The 17,113-nt window shown below is 53.9% G+C and overlaps 7 protein-coding genes across 7 annotated transcripts; 5 read left to right on the forward strand and 2 right to left on the reverse strand.

Annotated features, from left to right (window-relative positions):
- Nucleotides 1-84: 84 nt before the first annotated feature.
- Nucleotides 85-900, reverse strand: GCG54_00008027 (uncharacterized protein; the record flags this gene model as incomplete). Its single annotated transcript, XM_045407999.1, has 1 exon — nt 85-900. The coding sequence occupies one exon, from the start codon at nt 898-900 to the stop codon at nt 85-87; it is 816 nt and encodes a 271-aa protein (XP_045265671.1).
- A 1,555-nt stretch (nt 901-2,455) lies between these two features.
- On the forward strand, nt 2,456-3,778 carry GCG54_00008028 (Leucine aminopeptidase 1; the record flags this gene model as incomplete). Its single annotated transcript, XM_045408000.1, has 3 exons — nt 2,456-2,644; nt 2,702-3,448; nt 3,503-3,778. 3 exons carry the CDS (start codon nt 2,456-2,458, stop codon nt 3,776-3,778), a joined length of 1,212 nt encoding a protein of 403 aa, XP_045265672.1.
- A 1,486-nt stretch (nt 3,779-5,264) lies between these two features.
- On the forward strand, nt 5,265-6,230 carry GCG54_00008029 (uncharacterized protein; the record flags this gene model as incomplete). Its single annotated transcript, XM_045408001.1, has 1 exon — nt 5,265-6,230. One exon carries the CDS (start codon nt 5,265-5,267, stop codon nt 6,228-6,230), a length of 966 nt encoding a protein of 321 aa, XP_045265673.1.
- Nucleotides 6,231-7,258: 1,028 nt separating this feature from the next.
- GCG54_00008030 (uncharacterized protein) lies at nt 7,259-10,567 on the forward strand (the record flags this gene model as incomplete). Its single annotated transcript, XM_045408002.1, has 2 exons — nt 7,259-7,541; nt 7,593-10,567. 2 exons carry the CDS (start codon nt 7,259-7,261, stop codon nt 10,565-10,567), a joined length of 3,258 nt encoding a protein of 1,085 aa, XP_045265674.1.
- Nucleotides 10,568-11,413: 846 nt separating this feature from the next.
- GCG54_00008031 (Actin cytoskeleton-regulatory complex protein END3) lies at nt 11,414-12,937 on the forward strand (the record flags this gene model as incomplete). Its single annotated transcript, XM_045408003.1, has 3 exons — nt 11,414-11,854; nt 11,917-12,151; nt 12,216-12,937. Coding segments are annotated over 3 exons (1,398 nt in total), but the record flags the coding sequence as incomplete, so codon positions are not given.
- Nucleotides 12,938-13,350: 413 nt separating this feature from the next.
- On the reverse strand, nt 13,351-14,769 carry GCG54_00008032 (uncharacterized protein; the record flags this gene model as incomplete). The annotated part of the gene is made up of 3 exons (XM_045408004.1): nt 13,351-13,572; nt 13,646-14,422; nt 14,653-14,769. The coding sequence occupies 3 exons, from the start codon at nt 14,767-14,769 to the stop codon at nt 13,351-13,353; spliced, it is 1,116 nt and encodes a 371-aa protein (XP_045265676.1).
- Nucleotides 14,770-16,559: 1,790 nt separating this feature from the next.
- GCG54_00008033 (Acyl-CoA-binding protein-like) lies at nt 16,560-17,004 on the forward strand (the record flags this gene model as incomplete). Its single annotated transcript, XM_045408005.1, has 3 exons — nt 16,560-16,656; nt 16,722-16,789; nt 16,855-17,004. The coding sequence occupies 3 exons, from the start codon at nt 16,560-16,562 to the stop codon at nt 17,002-17,004; spliced, it is 315 nt and encodes a 104-aa protein (XP_045265677.1).
- Between the last annotated feature and the right edge of the window lie 109 nt (nt 17,005-17,113).

Here is a 17,113-nt window from a genome sequence, read left to right on the forward strand (position 1 = left end):
TAGGCAATTCTGGTGCAGTACCTCTTGGGCGGCTCGCATACCGAAAGCTCGTCATCAGTGTTCAACACCATTCCGACCAGTTGACTAGTAGATGCCAGGTAGGATAACCCACTTCGTCTCCTTCTTGAACTGGCTCCACTGCTCGCCGTACCTCCTGGTGCAGTACTCGTTCAACACCGGCACGGCGCGCGAGACAAAGTCGAATGCCTGTCCAACACCCATGATGGTGCCGCCGATGAAGCCAGACGCAGCCATGCAGTATCCCGCGCGCCAAAGAGCATAACCACCGTAGTTGATGTGACGCGCCCAGCTCCAGAGGCCCTCGCGAATGACCTTGCCCTGGTTCTCGGGCTTCGCCTTGAAATGCTTGCGCTGCTCTTCGGACGCAGTCTCGAGGAACATGCCGATGCCGAAAAGGGCGCTTCCGAGGACGGCCTGGTATGGCAGAGAGGTGCCGGGGAAGTAGAGAGGAGAGGCCAGGATGGAGGTCGACGCGGCCAGGAAGAGTAACGAGTTGGCGCTGTTCACGAGGGTGTTGTACATGCTCACGGGCACAGCGGCAGAGGGGCCGAATTCTTCAGCACAAACACTGACGACCCAGTACGCCTGCTTGGCGAAAGAGCCGACAGACATGCCGAGCAGGATCAGGTGCGGGAGGGGAAGGTTGAGGTTGTCGATGAGGGCGATGCCCGTGTTGGAGGCGGCAGTGAGCGGCAGGACGACATTGAGACCGAGTTTGGAGAGGAGGGAGGCGCCCCAACCACCGGCGATGAGCTTGTATTGGAGTATTGGGTCGAGACCGCGAAGGCCGACGAAGGTCAGGATGCCTGATACGCTGGTCCTCTTGACCCCGCGTTGGATGAGGTCGAAGGGTTTGTCTTTCGGCCGAGAGTCTGCCATAGTGTCGGTAGCTCCCAATTGAGTGGTGAGGGGCCTGTGGTTCGAGAGGAGCTGGACGAGTACTATGGGGTAAATCCAGAGGAGGAGGGGGTGTTTATTAGGAGCTCAAATGAAGCTAGGCTATCAATAGACGTGGTAGCGTCATGCATGGCACTGCTCCCGGCATGACTGCGGCTGCTAAAGTCCTTTTATATACGGGCGGGGATCTGGATTGGGGAAATGCGATGTTTCCCCGTCAGATCATCGCCTTCTTTCGGACGAAGGTCTGCTGTCCGCGCCCAAAGTCCGTTCCCCGACCCTACCATGTTTTAATCAACTCAAACAGGGACTTCATGATAGCTGCCATGTCCGAAGTTAGATGCAGGGTCAGTTGAGCTCGAATCGGTAAGCCGAGCGTTTGTTTTGGAAGTATGTGGATCTGGGTTGGAGCGATACACGCTGAAGGGCCGGGTATCATGTTCCCGCATGTTTTCCCCGTAGGATCCTGGATACGGTAGCCGTGCTACAGAGTCCATCCATATCTCTTCTACTGCCACCATGCTGCTGCCGCCCAGGTCCCTTGTTCAGGATTGCTCAACTGCGTACCAAATTTACCCAACTGCACTTCAGTTCATAGAGAACCTTGAGACCCAAATCTCAATATGGCAAGGCAGTCCAATCCAAGTGCGGCCATTTGTACAAGCCATGGCGTGCGATCGATTGTTCACAGGGAGCAACAGCATGGGACTCCGACACATGCGACCACACCCATTGGAGAACTCGAGATCCCGTCCGCTCTCTCATAGATAAACTAATGAGGGCCAGAGTAGTAGTCCGGTCGGAGACGACGGGCGAATGCCTGGTGTTGCATGTATTTTTGCGACGGCAAAACGCTTGACGCTGAATCTTAAGCGGCGCCAGACAAGCCTCTCCTGTGGGTTGGTTCGTCTGAAGCTGGAGACGTCGCTTGGCCATGCGCATGTCTCACGATGCTCTTTTCCCCATCGGGCTTTATCTCGGCATTCGCGGCAAATATCGAGATCGCGGGGTGAGCTGCGTGATCTCTAGGTCAAGCAGCATGTCGGAAGCCCGGTGTGTTTGCTGACAGGTTTGGCTTGATGCAGCAGCGGCTGAGGCTGCATATCAATGGGACACAAGAAAGCTCCCGCGCAGATGACGTGATGAACCTAGCTTCAGTGTTCCATGCGGATACCCGAGGTAAGGCGCTGCTTCTTATCTAGACCCCTGCATTGCCGATAACACTGGCGTCGTTCCCAGGCAACGCACACTGGAGGAGCATCATGCGGGCGGGTCTTTCGTGACCAAATATCCAATGACTGGCCTTGAATCTAGCGGCACCTGCACCGGGTGATGTGTTGCAGACAGGGGAGCTTCAGTTCCACACATTGGGTCCTGCGTACCTAAGCTGTTGCAGTGGCGTCCCCTGCCTAGGTAGCTAGGTACCTACCTATTAAAACAACCCGCGACTTGACGCCAACTCCTCTTCCCTCTGACATCCACCCGCCCACCTCATCATCCCCAGACTGTACGACTTGATCAACTACATCAATCCAAAATGAAGGTTGCCAAAGCTTCGCTTCTCGCCATCTTGGCTCATTCGGCTACGGCCCGCTTTGTTGCCGATGACGAGATCAACCGCGTCCAGTTGTATCCCGCCGGCTCCGAGCCTGAGAAGTACCTGATTGAGCTGGCCCATGGTGACACTCGCTGGGTCACCGAGGAGGAGAAGTGGGAGCTCCGCCGGGTAGGACGACACCGCATGCATCCCATCCTTCTTTTGTACTGACGTGCAACTCTGCAGAATGGCAATCGTTTCTTCGATATCACCGATCACCAGGACTTTGGCAAGACCGGCCTGCGCACCGGGGCCAAGGCCAAGCCCGTCTTCCCCGAGAAGTGCACGCTCCAAGACAAGGTCAAGCCCTTGATTAAGGACCTTGACAAGAGCGAGATTCAGAAGAACCTCGAGAAGTTTACCAGCTTCCACACCCGTTACTACAAGTCAGACTACGGCCGCCAGTCGTCCGAGTGGCTTCTCTCCAAGATCAACTCCATCATCAAGGATGCGGGTGCCGATAAGCACGTCTCCGCCGCGGCGTTCCCCCACACATGGCAACAAAGCAGTATTATTGTTACAATTCCGGGCAAGTCTAACCGCACAGTCGTCATTGGTGCCCACCAAGATTCCATCAACCTTTGGCTGCCCTCTATCCTGGCCGCGCCCGGCGCCGACGACGACGGCAGTGGTTCCATGACCATCCTCGAGGTCCTTCGTACCTTGCTCAAGTCCAAGGACGTCGTCGAAGGCAAGGCCGACAACACGATCGAGTTTCACTGGTACAGCGCCGAGGAGGGCGGTCTCCTCGGTAGCCAAGCCATCTTCAAGTCATACGAGCAGGACGGACGTGATGTGAAGGCCATGCTCCAGCAGGACATGACTGGCTTCGTGCAAAGAACGCTCGATGCCGGCAAGCCTGAGAGCGTCGGCGTCATCACCGACTTTGTTGATGCTGGATTGACTGATTTCATCAAGAAGGTCATTGTTGAGGTATGTTCCCCATTGCTTCCATGACTCGCGACACCATGCTGACAATATCAACAGTACTGCAAGATTCCTTTCACCGAGACCAAGTGCGGATACGCCTGCTCGGATCATGCTTCCGCCAGCAAGGCCGGCTACCCTTCAGCTTTCGTTATCGAGTCTGCCTTTGAGGACTCGGATCAACACATTCACAGCGTCGACGACCTCATCAAGTACCTCTCATTTGACCACATGCTTGAGCATGCCAAGATGACTCTTGGTCTTGTGTATGAGCTCGGCTTCGCTGACTTCCCCGCCCTTGAAAAGAAGAGCGAGACCGTCTCTGAGGAGCTGTAGGAGGCTCTTTAAGGCAGACGTGTGAATGAGCCAAGATAGTTACGACATCCTAAATAATAGACGACATTTGAATACATCAGCTCCCTATGCCGTTATATATGACGTGTCCATTATACATTATAGCGGCTGTCGTCATAAGTGGTTGCATATCCCATCTAGAATCTATATATTACATGCAACCTGCACAGCTTTCTCAAGACACTGTTCTTACACCTAATAGAAGTAACAATAGGGAGAAGACTACGTTTCATTAAGGTCTATATACAGTGAACGTTTCAAAGATCAAAAGGCAAAAAGTTTAGCTTGAACAGCCTATGAAAACCCCCAGGAGATTCTTACCAACCTCAGGTGTAACGATGCAAGGGATTTTTCTAACGGCGGCAGAGCAAGAACCCACTGAGAGAGTGGGATTCGAACTTGCGCACCCGTGGCGTGGGACTTTCAGAGAAAAACTCGCATGAAAGCGCCTAGTAACCCCACTAGACCACGGGCTGTTGTGAAAGAGAAGGGCAAGATGTGAGCTATCAGGGTCGGGAGTTGGGAGTCAAGAGGTCGGGAGAGGCCCAGGGTGGGGCTGCGCATCTAGGCCGGCGGTGTCTGTCACTCACCACACTGCACTTCACAGTATTGTGACGTTCACGTCCCACGTTGCGAGGACCCGACTAGGTATTACTGCCTAGGTACCTTAGCAGGCGTTGAGTAGCGCCCGTAAGAGATGCAACCTTGGCTGAATAACCCCTTCCGACCCATCTAGCCAGAAAGTTTGCGGGAAAATCTTTCAAAGGATTTTCGATGTTGATAGAGTTTACTTGTAAGCCATTCGTCTTCTTCGGGGACGCGTTGAGGGCGCTACATCCTGTGTGCCTTTCATCGCGCAGTCCAATTACTATCCACTGTACTATCCATTGAACTTTCCATTATACAACAAACGAACAAGAGAATTGGTACGGAACATAGTGAGTCAAAATGGAGGTGGATAGGCCCTGGTTGTTTCCTGCTGGTAAATACGAAGTTACTGGCTAAAGGCACCTTGCTGTGTTAACCTCAAGGCAAGAGCCTCTAGGTACCTAAGAAACGACGTTAAAATAAGACGCAGGGACTTCCGGGTGCGGTTGCCTGCCTCAGCGCAGATCCCACGTGCTTAGACAGGCTAGATCGAGAGCCCCACCAGTCGGCGAGTGCCACTCACACCCTGGAGCACACTTCCCATCTCCACAACCAACTTCACCTCTCGCAACACACTGCCTCTCATAACCATCGCCGCAACGTCCGACGTTCCTAGGTAGTATATCTACCTCAAATTGCTACAATCAAAAGTACACAGAAGGATAATAAGCCTCTTGGCAAACAAGCCCGGCAAACACACTTCGGAGTACAGCTTTGGCCACTTCGAGTCATTGCGCACGGAAGCTACCTGCGAAACATAGTCTCCTGCGTTGACAACGCCAAACAAGTCACAAAAACCCCGCATCAAGAGGGCATCAACATGACAGAATCAGCTCCCGAGAGTGTTTCCAACGCCATCGCCACGGCGCCATGGAGCCAAAGACCGCCCAGCCCGCCCTACATCCCCATCCCTCTCACATTTTCCAAGGGTGCCGACTCTGCACTGCTGCCTTCATTCGACAATGTGGATTCCATGCACCTGACGAGCGATGATCTCAGTATCATAACCCGCAACGTCAAACAAACCATCACTGACAGGTCGGTCGGCTGGAACTATGAAGCGCGCCGCCAAGCACAGCCAATCCTCGATTTTCTCTATCTCGGACCGCTCTCTATTGCTCGCGATGCCAACTGGCTGGCACAAAACGGCATTAGCATGATAATCGTTTCGAGATTCTCACAAGCTGCACGTTTCATGAGCGTCGACAAGGCCGCACTGTCACTCGGCATCAAGGTCGAGTATTTAGATGTAGCCGACAATTTCGAGTTGGTCCGAGGTTTTCCAGAGGTCGTGCGGAAAATCAATAACCACTTGCTCGAAGTCTACCATGCACAGGCGCTGGAGAGGCAGGATGGTCGCATGGTCATCGACAGCAACAACTTTAGGGGCGGGAAGGTCTTGGTCGTGTGCGAGACAGGCAATGATCGATCGGCCTTCATCGTTGCTGCATACATCATGACAGTCTACGGACAGGCCATGATTCCCAGCGTCCAGTTTGTCTCCGTGCAACGCTTCTCAGTCAATTTCGACGAGGAGAGCAAGAGGATGCTGCGGGCCTATGAGGATCTTCTCGATGCTCAGAGAATAGTATCTGATGCGACAAGACATATACCCAGAGCCGGCCAGAGCGACAGCCGCCAAAAGGGAGGAAAGAGAGGCATAGAGGCTACGCTAGACGATGATGACAGAATGGAGGGAGATGGTTACGATGGATTTGTCGTCGACCGTGAGCGATATGAAGACAGAGCCAAGTTCGTTCCGTTCGTGGACCCGGGCCAGAAGTAGGTGTGCAGGGCAGTGAATGTGTAAGAGACGCTTTTGGCGTTGCCGAAGGAGGGACAGCGGGGCGATGAAACATGGTTTTTGTACATAAATACTGCATTCATGGGAACTGGAGGGCCGTTCGGCTTGCAATCATGGGAGGCGCCGGGGTAGTCAGTATACCCCTTTTTTCGTCGGCGAAGGCTCATTGTTGAATATAGAGAGTGACTGTTACTGCTGCCAACAGTCTGTAGGGTATGCAATAGATGTGTGCCACTTCAATCTCGCAAGATTCTCTTCGCTTTCTATGCTGAAGATGGCATCTCATGGAGAAACACACGTGCTGCTGGGTCTTCTCGCACTTGTCGACGTACGTTCAGTGATGCATTCCAAGCTCTTCGCCTACATATCGTATGGCTTTGCTTGGACTCGACTAGGTGCTTGGAACATGCATAAGAGCACCCTGGAAAAGGAGTTATGATGCTGCAAGCAGGCTGGGCGAAGGAAACAACATCGCGATGCCCCAACAGGATTGGGGAGGTGAAGGACGTCGTTGGGCTTGGCTTGCACCTGTCCCTTGGACGAAAACTTCACTGGGTGTCTTTGGTGTGTGTATAACATGCCCATTTTGCGATCTGGTGGCCGCACTTCTTCACCTCGACCAAGACCGTTGGTTCTCAGCAAGGAGGAAGGAGCGACTCCTGCTAGCCCGGTTGAGTTCCTGCCTTCTCCCTCGTTGACCAGCAGCGCGCGCATACAACGCACGAAAACCGGTCAACCCACAATCTTTTTCTCATCTCTTCTTCTCATCCCACCCAGCCTTGCACTTTTCGTCCACCTTGCCTCCACCTCAACTTCCCTCTCCACTCCATCACCATCCCATCACCGTCCCATCACTCATTCCATCCTTTTGCTACCTTCAGCCAATATCACCACCATCCGTCGTTAGGTGGTGATAGCGGCAAACAACATTGCTTCCAATTATCTACCCTGATTATCTCAATCGTCTCAATTACCCTCTCTTCCCTTCCTGCAAAATTTGTCGCATCAACATGAAGGAGCCCGATCATGGCAGTGACGGCAGACAGCTGCGTCGGTCAACCCTAGCGCATCAGCCCGGTCGCTATGCTGAGATGCTGGTGGCCGGAGTCGAGAGACCAGCTTTCACTGTTCCTGATCCGGTCTTCGACCCTGAGCCTGCTCGCCACTGCGCTTTCCCAACCATCGAGCTAGACCAGCATCCGGGACCCAGCGAGCAGTTCATTGAGGCAAGGGCCAGAGGAGACCGGCATGGAGAAAATCATCCTCTCGTTCAGTATTCAGACAGTGATAATGGTACGTTGCCCCGCCCCTCGACAATCCAGAAGCTTTCCTAACGCAAAGTAGACCAGGATGACAACCAGGGCGAACGCCGAGCGCTGGTGGCGCACCTGCCCCCGCTGGATGCAGGAGATGATGATATCATGTGCGGCATCGAGGAACAGAGGGAGGAGGAGAACGACATACAGACTACAGGCGAACTGCGTACCCCAAAGAGAGGCGAAAGCTTTAAGGAGTTCTGTCTCGCTGTGACCAATGACCTGGATTGGGGATCGCCTGAGCCTGAGCCCGAGCCCGAGCCCGAGCCTCAGCAACAAATTGACGAAGGCCCCCAAGGCGAACTCGAGTCAAGAACGAATGGCACTTTGCAGAGTGAACTTGATCCGGACTCCTGGGACAGCATCGGTACCGGGGCGCAATGGGCGATTCTGTCGACTCTGTGCCAAGCTCATAAGTTCTCAGTGGCAGTCCACCGCCTGAAGCTTACGACAGACCAGATCACAACTTTCATCCAAACCTACATCAAATGTCATGAGGAGGTTCTGGATTGGTGCAGAAAGATTGACCGGATCCCAGTATCTGATCTCATCCAACGCGCCGAAGACGGCCTTCACTCAGTGGATGAGTACGTCAATCTGGCTCGGCCTAGACTCCCCACGGATATACTCTTCCAGCACGAGATTGAGCTAGCCGGTGCATTCTTGCGCAAGTCAGGCCATCCTGAGCTTGTTAATGTCATCGACAAGTGGCGTGGCACGTCTACAAACTTCGTCGAACTCCCCATCAATCAAGACATGCTATCTTACTGCCGTGTCAAGCTTTACATGAGCAGAGGAAGCAACCGTGTGCAGGACTTCCAGCCCATCGAAGACCAAGAGCCAGAGCTGTGGCTCAAGCGATTGCGAGAACCAGATGACTTCAACAACGGAGTTTGCCACTTCTACAAGTATTACGGAAACCCCTATGCGCTCAACGTCCTCGACCCTCTCCTTCCACAGCAGCAACAGCTTGACACAAACCGCGGAGTTCCGATTGACCCCAGTTTCGTCATAGAAAGAGATGAGTCCGGCCGGGCTTTGGGGAATGTTCCCGGACGGCCTTTGCTTGACTACCGCGAGCAAACCGGCGACGAACAGCAACAGCTAGCCTTGGAGCAAACAATCGCTCACGACCTAGCTGCTGGCGACGCACACAGTCGGCCTCGCAATACCGCCACGTTGCATCAACAGGAACTCCAAAGGACAACCGGGGAAATCGTGGGAGTTACAGCTCCTACGAGGACTAGTAATGCTGCACCCAAGCAGACCATCTCATCGAGAACAGCAACTTCTCATCGGTCAAGACTATTCAACAAACCTGCCCCTGGTCAACAATACACGTCACTGGCGGCCAGACGCGGAACTGGCAGCTACACTTCTCCGTTCATCCTCGACGCCTCCGAGTCTCCAGAATCCCAGCCAGGCCGTAGTGACCTTGATGCGGTCGTGAAAGAGAATGAGCCAACGCACTTCGAACAGACAAAAGTTGACCGGGACCAGGCTAGAGACCACGCGAGCGCCGAAATCCATAGTGAAGCAGGAAACGTCTTGGATCCCGTGCCGAACCAAGCTCCGATTGAAGCCCCTGGCGTCGAGATGAGCTATGCCTCGCAGCCAGCGCCCACATCTTCTCGCAAGCGGGCGTGCAATGACAGCGATGACGAGTATGAGCCGTATGATGATGGTCAAAATGATGACGAATACCTGCCCCCCGCGAAAAAGCCCCGAAAGGCGAACACCAAGAAGCCGAATGCTCGAAACAAGAAGATGCCCGCAGCGCAGCAGGCCCGCCAGTTGAAGCATACCAAGAGACAGCCAAAGCAGGTTGCTACTACGATGGCGAAGACTGCCAATCAATCCATTTCATCTGCGCCGGAGGCTTTTCATCACGAACTTGCTCATGTTCAAAAGGCAAACGAGGCTGGATTCGCTCCAAACCTTCCAAAACAAGCCGCACAGTCCGAGATGAACCAGTACGGTGCCTCGCAGCTCAGCAACTCTGATAATAATCCCACGCCTTCAGCTGTACCACAGCCCGTCAAGCGTGGCCGTGGTCGTCCTCGCAAGCATCCAAGGTCCGAGGATCTCGCCGCCCAAGGCGTTGGAGCTCAACCCGCAGGTTCGCAAGAGCCTAGTAACGCAGCTGGAGCTCAACTGCCCACTACAAAGACAACCTCCAAGCCCACATTGTCCAAGCCGGAGAAGAAATCCCCAAAGACACAATCCGATCCTGATGCTTCAGAATTCACCGCGTCTGCAGAGACATTTGGTCCTTCTAGCAGTTCTGAGAACTTCACGGCCCCAGCACCAACGACAATGGAGTCTTCCGCCGAGCTCACAACAGGCAACCAGTCACAGGTAGCCAAACCCAGGATCAAGATCAAGAACTCGAAAGGACAGACTGGCCAGAAGTGTTCGCCAGTGCCTCCTCCAGTCCTGCCTTCCCAGGCAATGCCTGCTTCACAGCCTCAGAACAGTCCCGGTGCTCAAATGGGACACATCAGCCACAGCCAACCAAATGCACAGTCTGCTACTCGCACCCAATCGCGTCCCGCCCAAGCCCTTTCTCCAGAGCACATGGAGTACCATGAGCGCAATAAAAAGTCAGCCCATGAGGCGGCTTTTCGACCGGAAGCAAGCATGCACAATTCGCAGGTTGGCTTTGGATACCCAGCCCACAGGAACACTCCCTCTATGTCGTTCGAAGCTACCACTGCTATGGGCACTAGCATGCAAGTCCATCAAACCAATGCACACGCAGGTGGCCAAATTTCCCCATTCGGTGTCGCTTCTCAGCACCAACAAGCTCGTGCTCAGTACTTTGAGAACAGATTAGGATCGGAGGCAGGACATCATCAAGCACCCCAGACCACTAGCAACCAGACAGCTGTCCAGCCGCCTTCGCAGCCTGTTCAATTTCCTTCTGTCCTCAGAACGGTAGAACAGCAAGTCAAGAATACAAAGCAGGCAAAGCACGCAACTGAGAACTCAAAGAAAGACTGAGTGATATTATGAACTCAGCTATCATGTGCTGCTGTCTGAAGCTGCCTTGACTCCGATCTGGAAAAAGAGACAAACAAATGAGACCTGCATGCAGAGGAACTACAACAACGCAGCTTGGCACTTCAGGTCGCCGGCAACACCTTCGCAGGCACATACAATCGCTACAACACTCGCTCACTTAGGGTGTTATTTTCTCCACATGAGAAAACGTCCTTTACTTGCTTTTTCTTTTTTTCTTTCTTAAGAGGATAATACACTTGGATGCGGGAGGGGGATTTCTTTGGAGGAACGCGGATAGCCTTTTTTTTTTTTTTTTTTTTTTTTTTTTTTTTTTTTTTTTTTNTTTTTTTTTTTTTTTTTTTTTTTTTTGCTTGCTTTCTTCTTGAGATTGCTTGCATTTCATTTGGTTGACCGCAGACACCAATCTGGAATTTGTTTTTCGGCTGCTTCATCTGGACATAAGCCTCTTTTTCATGTTGAGATACCAAAACATTGAGCCAGCTTGTAGAGTAGCAGAATGAAGAAAATTGCTTACATGCTGTGATTCCCACCATGTGAGATGCCCTCCGTCACTTTACTTACTTTGGAGAAAGACTAGGAGGGTAATTGTTCAGGCGTAGTTGAGCCATTAGTGTTATGTAATTGCATGATGAGCTAAGCGCATGTCTAGGGTACCCTGGTCGACCACAACAGTGGGTCGTGCTTGCATCACCGAGCTTCACAGGACACCCAGTCAAGTCAATGCACAGAAGCACTGCCTCCCACTTTGAGAACCACCCCCGACTTACCCCAAGCCACGTCCTTGGCCAAGCTTCGCAAGACTCGACCTGACGACGGCCCACTCAGCAACGACAACTCTCCGCTACCAACCGGTTCTTGACATTTGCACCCGTCGGCCCAATCTTCTCCTTTGGTGTCTGCTCGAAAAGACGAACAGGCCAATCGTCTCCGACGCTGCCAAACGAGGCCCGAGCATCTTCAGTCCGCCGCCGCCGTCCATCTTTACACACCACCTCTCCGAACGCCTCCAGCACTCGTACAGACATCACCATGGCTCCTCGCATCGAAGCGCAAGAAATCGAGACGTACTGGAACATCTTTTCGGCTCGGACGGGCGGGTCGCAGTTTCTAACAGGAGAACAAGCCGCGCCGGTGCTGAAGAACAGCGGCCTGACGGACAACCAGCTCGAGCGGGTGTGGGATCTCGCCGATGTCGACAATGATGGCAACCTCGACTTTGAGGAGTTCTGCGTTGCGATGAGAGTCATTTTTGACATTCTGAACGGAGTGGGTGCTGCTGCTGGCTGGTCTTCATGTTTTCAGGTGCTAATGACATTGTGTTCGATAAGGAGTACGCAGACGTCCCCACGACGCTGCCCGATTGGCTCGTGCCCGAGTCCAAAGCACATCTCGTCCAGGCGAATCGCGCGCTCACAGGGAAGCAAGTTGCCTTTGAGCAGGTCGAGGACGATCCGGACTCTCCTGGCTTGAAGGACGGCTTCGACTGGTACATGACGCCCCAGGACAAGTCCAAATACGAGTCGATATACCAGGAGAACCGGGATGCGCGGGGAGAAATCTCATGTACGCCCAAGCTCGCACCCCCCCTGCTGCTGTAATTTTGTTTGCTGACCTGTGATGGCTGCAGTCTCTGCCTTGGAAGACCTCTACGAATCCCTCGATGTTCCCGACACCGATATCCGCTCCGCGTGGAACCTCATCAACCCCTCTGCCGGCTCTTCCATCAACAAGGATGCCTGCCTCGCCTTCCTCCACATTCTCAACAACCGCCATGAGGGCTTCCGCATCCCACGCACTGTACCCGCGTCCCTGCGCGCCTCATTCGAGCGCAATAAGATTGACTACCAACTTGACAATAACAACCCCGCCTCTTCCCGTTGGGCCACAAAGGCAGACGACTCGACGGCAACGGGACGGAAAGCAAAATTCGGCGATCAGTATCTTACTCGCCTTGGTCGCAGTGGCTTCAAGTCGAGCGGCACTGACTTCTCTACTTCCAAGACGGATGACTGGGAGGAGGTCAGGCTCAAGAAGCAGCTCCAGGAGCTCGACGAGAAGATGGCGCGTATCGAAGCCGGCGTGGAGCAAAAGAAGGGCGGCAAACGAGACAGCAAGCCCGCCCTGGTCAAGCGGGAGCTCGAGCAGCTGCTGGACTACAAGCGAAAGGAACTCCGGGAGCTTGAGGAGGGTTCCGGCAAGGCCAAGGGCGGAGCCAGTCTCAAGAGCGTGTCTGAAGATTTGCAGACGGTGAGAGAGCAAGTGGAGGGTCTCGAGTCACACCTCTCCTCGCGACAGCAAGTACTAGAGCAGCTGCGTCGGGAGATTGAAGATGAGAAGCTCAGCAGATGAGAGGCAATGTCGAACAAAAAGAAAGAATGACGGTCTCATGAGCCCGGCTTGGGCTATTTCGTTTCTGGGGCTGGCTGGTGCGGCTGGGAATCTTTCACGTCAAATTTACGCAGGAGTCTTTTTTTTTTTTTATAATCTGTCCCCTTGCTTTCATGCACTTGTGCATGCAGGACCATAATGTTCATCTTGGGAGCTGTCACGGACGAGAATCCAAAGAACGCTCTGCTCGGCGGAGGAGTTGGCAGACTGCACTAGATAGATTGGGGTAGTCGTAAATATAGTCTGCAAAGAGCCCACTCCTTTTCAGATGACGGAGAAGTATCTGATTAAGAGGTTGTAAGATGTAGGTACAAATAAAACGGTTACCAAAACACCCATTGAAGTCGTCGTCATCGGCCTTACTCATCGCCCGCTCACCATTGTGAACCATTTGTGTACTTGGGCAGCCAGTCTGAGCCCAACGTGCGACCCTTGACGGCCCAGACGAACAGGGAGGGGACCTTGACCCAGCCGACGCGACCGGCGCCGCGGCTACGACCAGTGGAGCATACAAAGATGTCGACCGGCATGCCCTTGACGATTTGCTGGTCCTTGCCCTTGATGGCCAGTTCGATATTCTTTACGACGCCGGCGGCCTGCTCATGTGGTTTTGATTAGTTTCGGTCACTTGTTTGTTTTCGAAACGGAATGGATGGAGAAACAACCAACCTGCTTGTCGGTCACCATGAAGCCTGCGCGGGGTTTGGAAACCAAGTCTCCGCAGGCCCAAACGTTGTCGGCGCCTTTCACGCGCATACAGTCATCAACGCTGACGTATTTGCGCTCCGTCAGCAAGCTGGGATCCAAGAACTCGGAGTTGGGGATCAGGCCCATGGTCGGGAGGTAAAGATCTGTCTTGAGCTTCTCGCCGTTCATGAGCGTCACCTCGGTCTGGCCGTCGGGCAAGGGACGGGAGTTGGCGACCCGGGCGTTTCGCTTGACTTGCACGCCCAGCCTGACGATTTCGTTCTCGATGCCCTTCGCGGCGTGGTCCGAGCCGAGAATCTCTTCGTCGCCGCTGAGGAGGATGACCTCTTTGTCCTTGTACTCGAAACGGATCTCGGCGGCGGTCTCAACACCGGTGGGGCCGGCACCGGCGACAACAACATGCCGGGCCGCCTTGACCTTCTCCGCCGTCTGGTGCAGCAAGCCAAGCGTCTTTTCGTGCGAGTCAGCGCTCTTCCACGGCATGTCGGGGCTCGCGGAGCGGGCGCCGGTTGCGAGCACCAGATAGTCGTAGGGCAGGGATCTCGGGCCGGAAGCGGTGGAGACAAGGGCCGACTTGCGGGCCAGGTCGAGTCCGGTGGCGGTGCCGAGAACGAATTCGAAGCTTTCCTTTGGGTAGTGTGCAAAGCCGGACTCAATCGGTTGGAAAACCTGCTCATCCTTCAATACGCCCGGCACAATGGCACGGACAGATGCCATATTCCAGTAAAAATGAGTTGTCTGCCATGGTGTCAGCCCGAAATGGCCTTTTTTGGCACCTTTTTTTCTCCAAGAGAATCATGAACCCAATAGCAAGTCCTTTGCCGCCCCCAATGCGCATGACGGTGGATCGCCCGCGAATACGCCGCCTCCCCACGGGCGTCCGAAGCGTACCGCAGTACTCTCCGGTTCCTGCAATGGTCGTCCGGGCTCCCAGTTGCCCTACCAATTGACATATGCACATGTCTTACCTTTGAAACGAGAATGACTCTGAGGTCCTGCTCATCCTTTCTCGTGTACTTGAGCAGGCGGTGCGCGACGGCGAGACCGCCATATGCGGCACCGAGGATAACGACTGTCTTGACCATGTTGATGTCGATTTGGGGGTTCGATTCTGGCGTCAGGTGAATGAAGGCTATGAAGTTTTGTGCAGATGAAGGTACTGCGCTGTGAGAACAAGTTGAACCGACCAATGCGTATCAGTAATTGCGTGTGATATTCGTCTAGTCGTCCAAAAATCCTAAGAATCTTGAGAATGTCTAGAAAAACACCTGGCAGATGTCTGGCTTTTATTTGAAATCGCACTCTGCGAGGTCCGAGACTTGCAGAGCAACAACGGCAGGAGTGCACTCTTCGGGTCGCAAGGAGTAGATACGCGTCCTCGCCCAGAGCTAATGAACAACGCGGAAGTCTCATTAGTATTTTTGGAGGTTTCAGTGTCCAAGTCCGTGCCGGTTGGTGATACAACATGTGGTAGGTCAGCTCAGCCAGTATTGTCTGTCCTTGACCTGGTAGAATGTCGATCTGCGGTGTCCGTCCGGGCTTTCCCCACGCGCAGACCAAGACTTGAAGGCCTGTCATTTGACGGCGTTGCGGAAGAAGGGATGAAAATGAGATTGGCCATCCTACAGTGTGCTCAATGTAGAAAGCCGGTGCAAGCAGAGAGTTGATGGAGGGGATTGCTGAGATCATCTGCGTTTCCCAGTCGTTTCCTAACGGACTGATGTCGGTTGTTTTGACGTGTCAACGCCGTCTAGGACAACACGGCAAAGTGCGTAACGCAAAGCGGCGCGGAGCTGGCAGAAGCAGTTATCCGATTCGTCTGGTCATGGATCAAGCAGCAGGAAAGCGTTGCGCAGGAACCTTATCCAGACATGAGCTCAATGGACATGGCAAACCTGGAAGTATCCACGCAAGTGCTCCAGCATCAGAGTGCTGGAGGTGTATGGCCCCAACAAAGCGCATCCTGTCTGCGAAGCCTCTTCGCTCCACGGAAAGGCAAAAGTGCCGACACCGGCGAGAACAGCACACACCAGAAACGTTGTTCTGGCAGAAGGAGGACCCTCAAATGGCTGCTCATTCAAGCGGTCAGTGTCAACCAGAGGAGCGCTGAAGCATAGATTGAGTGCCAGAACGCCTGCCGTCGACGAATGCCGTGTGTCCAATCAAAGTGCCTGGCGGAATTCTGCGGCTAGCTCAGTAGCAACGTGATCGAACGGCCGTTTCCTTGATGGCGTCGGAGGGCGAGAGGCATCTTGGAGCCGAGGTCAGCCAAGTCCAGTAACGCGGATGCCCCAAACCCCGTTGAGAGGCCCCACATGCGCTGGAAGGACGTTAGCCAAGCACCTGCACCATCGCTTTGGCCCCCAGTCCAGTCCGTTCCTCTCCCCAAGTTCCAAGCTCCGCCAGAGCTCTGCTGCGGGCAGCCAGCTGCATCTATTCGTGAACCGTGTCGGCAGGGACCCAGTCGCTGCGGCAAGGGACTTCTGGCCTGTGAAATCGCGTAGTGATACGTTCATAGGTACGTACTTGTTGGTAGTACTTGGCGGCTATGGCATGGAGCAAGGTGCCATGCAACGGCAAGTGCTGCTTCGTGCGAGGTGGCCTGTGGCGGTGCAATCAGCAGCATTGCCAGGGCGCCCACCTCAACCTAACCTAAATGACAGCATCAGCTGCCCCGCGCGCATATGATGAAGCGTGGGCGGGCAGGTGGACCTCCTAACCCCGCCAAAAGATCCAACCCTTTCCTCCGCCTCCCAACATCGAGCAACCTTCTCCACGAAACGCTCAACAATCCGTTCTTCGAACATATCACGAACCAGACTCTCGAAACCTTTAGACTTAGATCTTTCTTGTCCAAGCGAACCTCATATACACCATGTCTGCCCCTCAGAGCGAAGCCTTCAAGCAGGCTGTCATCGACAGCAAGAAGCTTACCCAGAAGCCCAGCAACGATGAGCTCCTCGAGCTCTATGGTACGTTTTTGTCGCCCTTTTTGCAAACCTCGAACTTTGGTAGCTGACGACATATCGCACCGCAGCCCTGTACAAGGTCGGCACTGGCGAGAAGATCGCCGATGCCCCCAAGCCTGGCATGTTCGACCTGAAGGTAAGACCTGGTTGCCGCCAAACCCCCGCATCCCACGTGCAGTGCTAATAAGACACGCGATACAGGGCAAGGCCAAGTACAACTCGTGGCAAAAGGTTGTCGACGAGGGCAAGACCGTCGAGCAGGCCCAGGAGGAATATATCGCTCTCGTCAACAAGCTCAAGGAGTCTTACGGCTACGACGCCAACAAGGAGCCCGAGACTGTCGGCGCGTAAACGTGGCGCGAACATAGGAATGCCATGAGAAACGACACAGTTTGAAGCGCAATGACGAGTCTAGTCGCAGACACTTCACATGACAAACTCCAAGGATCAATATAACGAT

This window comes from Colletotrichum gloeosporioides, assembly GCF_011800055.1.
Source record: "Colletotrichum gloeosporioides strain Lc1 chromosome Unknown consensus_35, whole genome shotgun sequence".
NCBI classification, from domain to species: Eukaryota; Fungi; Ascomycota; class Sordariomycetes; order Glomerellales; family Glomerellaceae; genus Colletotrichum; species Colletotrichum gloeosporioides.